The 5047-nt window shown below is 43.9% G+C and overlaps 1 protein-coding gene across 1 annotated transcript in view; it reads left to right on the top strand.

Moving 5' to 3' along the window:
* Window positions 1-5047, top strand: part of LOC113214434 (uncharacterized) — a gene marked incomplete in the record, with an annotated part of 51156 nt that overhangs the window by 35618 nt on the left and 10491 nt on the right. Inside the window, 1 exon segment of the mRNA XM_052272928.1 lies at window positions 2425-2533. Within this exon segment, the coding sequence (XP_052128888.1) occupies window positions 2425-2533 (109 nt within the window).

Below are 5047 nucleotides of genomic sequence, written 5' to 3'. Positions count from 1 at the left end.
GGCGGCAGCAGTCTTCACCTTCTGTGAGCTTGTGCGCTCTGTCACCCATGCCTGCTGATGTGGCAACAGTGCAGTGACCGAATGACCGAAACACTGTTTTATTGTGTTAAACTTTGCACACTGTGCAAAAATATGACCCTTACTTGAGGGCCAAACTTAAAATCCCCATGCTATTTTGCACGGTGCTAAATTTATTTTCATTTAAATTTGCACTAAGAGGGCGAAATGGGATAGCGAAAATAATTTAGCCCTAGGTGCCAAATTATTTAGACAACAAAATTTTTTGCACTTTCAGGGGCAAAAAATAATATAATACTCTGTGCCAACCCTGATGTTAGGACTAGCCATCAATAAGACTGATTGTGTGTCGCAAATATGTGAAGTGGCATGGCTTAAACAATTCAACAAACTTCAAAAAGATGTCAACTGACATTCAACAAACACCAAAAATTCTTACTAAGAACCAATATGACACTAGTGATGATGCAATATATACTGGTAATTAATAGTTGGAAATATATGATAGTACTGTGTGTGTGTTTGTCTTTGTGTGGAAAGAATAGGAAATATACATTAGAAAATAGCGGGAAAAAAAAGGATTTGAGATATTGATATGGCGGGTATGCGGAAATGTTGTCTTTTTAGATGTAGAATCCAGTGCAATTTTTTATTTTGAGATCGGACAATATTTTCCGATCGCGCAACGAGCTCAAAGTTATGCATTAGCTCTTATGGATAAAATCGTCAAAAACCTCGAAAAAATGAAAATCGAAAACTTAGGCTTTGTATGTGACGCTTTTCGAAAATCTGTTTTCATAAATGCAATCTACGCCAAAAAAGGCATCTAGTGATGTATCACACTTGATATTGCAACCCAAGGTTTAGGCGGTGTAGGCTATGCATAATTTCATGACTTTTGTGCAATTTGATGCAATTTGGGCTTAAGTTGATACCTGGCCGTGACTGAACCGCTCACTATAATATCATGTGTGACACATCAGTGGATGCCTTTTATGGCGTAGATTGCTTTTCGACGCATCCGTGCAACACTGGCGAATCTGAAAAGGACGGACGAACAAAGGCGAATCTGAAAAGGACGGACGAACAAGGGCAAATCTGTTTCGGACGGACTAACATGGGCGTAACCAACATATTGACGATTTTGAGATTCTCATGCCAACATATCAATTAAAACCTCCTCTTTCTAACCGCACTCACGAAAAAATTGAAAAAAAAAAAAAATTCCGTCAAAGCACGGATCGTGGAAGCAGATGATACATATGAAATGATCAAGCCTTGCATTATATTATTTCAGTACAGGATGTGGAGGTTTCAAAGATCTAACACCAACATTTACAGAATGTTGTTGCTATCTATACCACTATTCATATCATACAAGGTCCACACTGCCGTTTCATTCTCCTTTAGTGTTTAGAATAGCATGATATGGTCCGTGCGGAGTACACAGCTTCTTATTTTCGTTTTTTATAACACTTCAAGCAATTTTTGCACCCACGGGGGTCCCTGTGAAGGGGTAGGTAGGCAACCTGCAAAGCACGACATGTAATTTTTCAGAGGTTTTACAGATTTTTTGGTAATTTTTCGTTTTGTTTCGGGAAAATTTCATGGGATTACCATCAAATACAATAGTTCTTCACATTTTAGCATGGTCTGTGTTTATTTCAGTCTGACTGACAACCGTAAACACCGTCAATACTCTAAGTAATTCTGAAACTTTGGTTCTGCGGATTAAACAGTGCACAAATATCGTGCAATAACAGTCGTAATAGACCATTTATTATCATTTTTAACCTCCGTTCGACCATGTAGCGCGTTTTCAGGCTGACAGTACCGTTGCGAATGCCACATAAGTATTATGTAAGAAAAACATGATTATGTGATGTGCGGGTTGCCTACCCATGCGGATAGAGCTTCAAAATAGTCACACGACCAAGCGGAAGTCAACACTTTCCACAAAGAACAACAATGGCAAGGTTTAAGTTGAAAACCGCTCGTTAAAACCATCAAAGCCCTCGTAAACTGACACAGGGGTCAAAATGACCCCTTCGGCAGAGCGAGGTATATGTTATAATATCTCCGAAAGTTTTTGACGCACATGCCTGGTTTTTCGTGTCAAAGCGTATTTTGGTGACCCATGAAAAGTCAAAAAGTGGCGGGTCGGTAGAAAAAAAATTTGATAGTTCATTTGGCAATTCAAAATTGAAAGGGTTCATTTTGACCCCTCCGGTAGTTCTAGTGTTAAACGTTTAAAATTGTAGTCCGGAAAGTCTCGGAAAAGTCCTGGAAAACGCCAGGAGCCAAAATGTGGGAACCATGCACATGAGCAACGCGATGTGCGATGCATTTGTATTCAATGTGCAGTTAAGTCTGTTTTGCTTTTTAACAAAATGCCTTGTGTTTCAGTGTTAGCAGCAAAATGCCTAACCTGCGTCGTGGTGATTGGGTGCTGTTTGATTCGGCGGCAGGCAAGGAGGCGCTCTCCAAGGTGTTCAAAGAAGCCATGGCGGAGCAGGTATGCTTTTTGACTGTCCCTTTAAGACTGTCTACCAGAAGGAAACGTGTCCCCTCCCCTCCTCGCTCCACGCCGCTCGACGTCCCCTTTTCACAGTACTATACGAGGGCGCGCTTGTGGCAACGCACAGTGGGAGATTTGGCCTCAGAATCGCGCCTGAAGTGCTAAATGGGGAAATAACTCCAAATTAAAGTGAACGAGTCAGTACATTAGTGCTTAGTACCCCCTATTTTTGGCGTAGTTTTTAGCCCGCCCTTCTACTTTTAAAGAGCAATAAGTTACAACTACAATCAAGAGAAAATGGTCAATGTAGGAACAAAAAGTTACAACTACAATCAAAGGAAAAATTGTCAGAGGTGCAGTAATACAAGCTACGCGTGGGAAAAAATGGCTCACATCGGGAGTCACCTAGTTCCCCAATCCAAGCTGGTAGAAGAACTGCTGGTGACAAAACCAGGTGAGTGGCTTGGTGCAAATGTCAGCTGGGTTGCTCTCAGAAGGAACACGCTGAAGCAGCACGGTTCTATCACCGACACAATCCTTCACATTATGTTTACGGATGTCGACGCGCCTCAATTTCTTGGATGAACCTTGCTGCTTGGCCAACAACGCCACTGCGCCCTAGTTGTCGCAGCAGATTACGAATGCAGAAGCTGACGCTCTCGTGATCCGATCTCATGATGGAGCTGCATAATTCCTCTGGCATTCCTGGTAGCTTCAGAGAGTGCCACATGATTTAGCCTCCGTAGATGAGAGCGCTACATGTCTCTGCTTCCCGGCGTCCCAACTGATGGCACCTCCCGTCCTTCCGTTTGTCATCCGTGCAAAAGGAAGGAGATGGGCTAGAGGTCTCCGCATTTCAGGGTATCTTAGGTGTCTAATAAATGACCATGAGAATTGGCTTTCATGGTCACAACTAAGTCGATGAATGTGTCCATGGCCAGGGTTACTATTACCATTATCATTTAGAACGTCGATGAACACACGTTTGGAAAAGAGGGGGTATCCACTCAGGTAATAGTCGCACAGTGGGCCGAAACCGTCAAAAAGTGGCCAAAACCCTCCTTTTTAGACACGTTATGTGGCGAAATTCGACATTTGGGTTTGACTTATGAATGTCCCCTGTACCCAAAAATAGCCCGGGGACCGCAGACTCGGCTGCAGACTTGTAGTTTTTTTCGTTCAAAAACTGTCATTTTTGAGGAAAAGGCGAAGTGATTTTGGAGCAATATTTCATTTGGCATTATGTATATGTTTATCCGTGTTAAGGCACAAGTTTCTGGTATCAATGCAAAGGTTAGGACCTAAGGAACACGCCTGAGGTGTCGTTTCGTTCCTTTGAGGACATGGGTGAGTCCTGGAAGAGGAAAAAGGACATGCCAAAACTGTTATTTCTTGCAACTTCGAAAAGCTTGAACTTTTTTTGGCCAAGTTCGGCAAAGGTGACTCTCCCGGGTGAAAAAAAAGAACTGACCCGAGACCGCAGTAAACTGACCGAGGGGGAAATCACTAGGGTTCGTAGCGTACGGACTATTTCGTTGTATTTCTCCTACAATTTCGGTTATTTCTCCTGCCATTTCGGCCATTTCCCGCCTATTTCGGGTTATTTTAGGCTATTTCGCGCTATTTCGGAGCATTTCAGGGGTATTTCGCGACTATTTCACAGACTATTTCGCGTCTATTTCGTGTTTATTTCGCTCTATTTCGCCTCTATTTCGCCTTTATTTCGCACTATTTCGGGGGGAGGTGTACGAACTATTTCGCAAGTGATTTCCCCCTCGAAACTGACTCATCCGACCGGGGGCTGATCTTAGCTGACGTGCATGACCTACGACTGAACGAGCTGAAAGTTGGCAAACTTGGAGCGCCTCGAGCCGACTTGGAGCTAACAGCGAATCAGTTTACATCAGCAAACTATCAGTTCACCCGACGCTAACTAAATGAACCTGGGAGAGAACTGAATCAGCCAAAGACCAGTAACACTCAGTTTGTCTCAGTACCCTAAATCTACTGCGGGAAGCTGTACAGTTACTGAGTCACGCTCAGTTTCTCCATTTAGTTAGCGTCAGTCGCAGTTCAGCTTCTGATCTGGCTGCCTTTGGCTGGACGTCAGCTGAGTGGACCGCAGTAGCCACGACTCAGCAAACAGCAGTTCGATTCAGTGCAGATGATCATTGCCGTTACCTGATCGTGGACTGAACCGCCATCAGCTCCCCGAATCAGGTGTTAGTCTAGCGGTTCCCAACCTCGGGGTCGCGAGAAGAAATTTTGGGGTCGCGGCGAGGGGTCGGGGGTAGCCTGGGGTCGCAGCCAGGCTCCCACTGGACCTCACCAAAGAGGTCTTCCTGTGCGAAAATATGGAAAAACCACTGTTTTTTTGGCGCTTCCGAGCCAGTTTGAGTTGAGGGCCGCGGGAGGACAGTAGACGGGAAGTCCAGAGGGGTGTGATTGAGTATGCAGCGAAACACATTTTCTCGTAGCATCCTACTTTCTGCTTTATTATTATTTAATAAG

Source organism: Frankliniella occidentalis, unplaced genomic scaffold, assembly GCF_000697945.3.
Source record: "Frankliniella occidentalis isolate FOCC.00 unplaced genomic scaffold, Focc_3.1 Scaffold231, whole genome shotgun sequence".
NCBI classification, from domain to species: domain Eukaryota; kingdom Metazoa; phylum Arthropoda; class Insecta; order Thysanoptera; family Thripidae; genus Frankliniella; species Frankliniella occidentalis.
The sequence above is the reverse complement of the archived record's forward strand: the minus strand, read 5'-3'. Positions and strand labels throughout refer to the sequence as shown.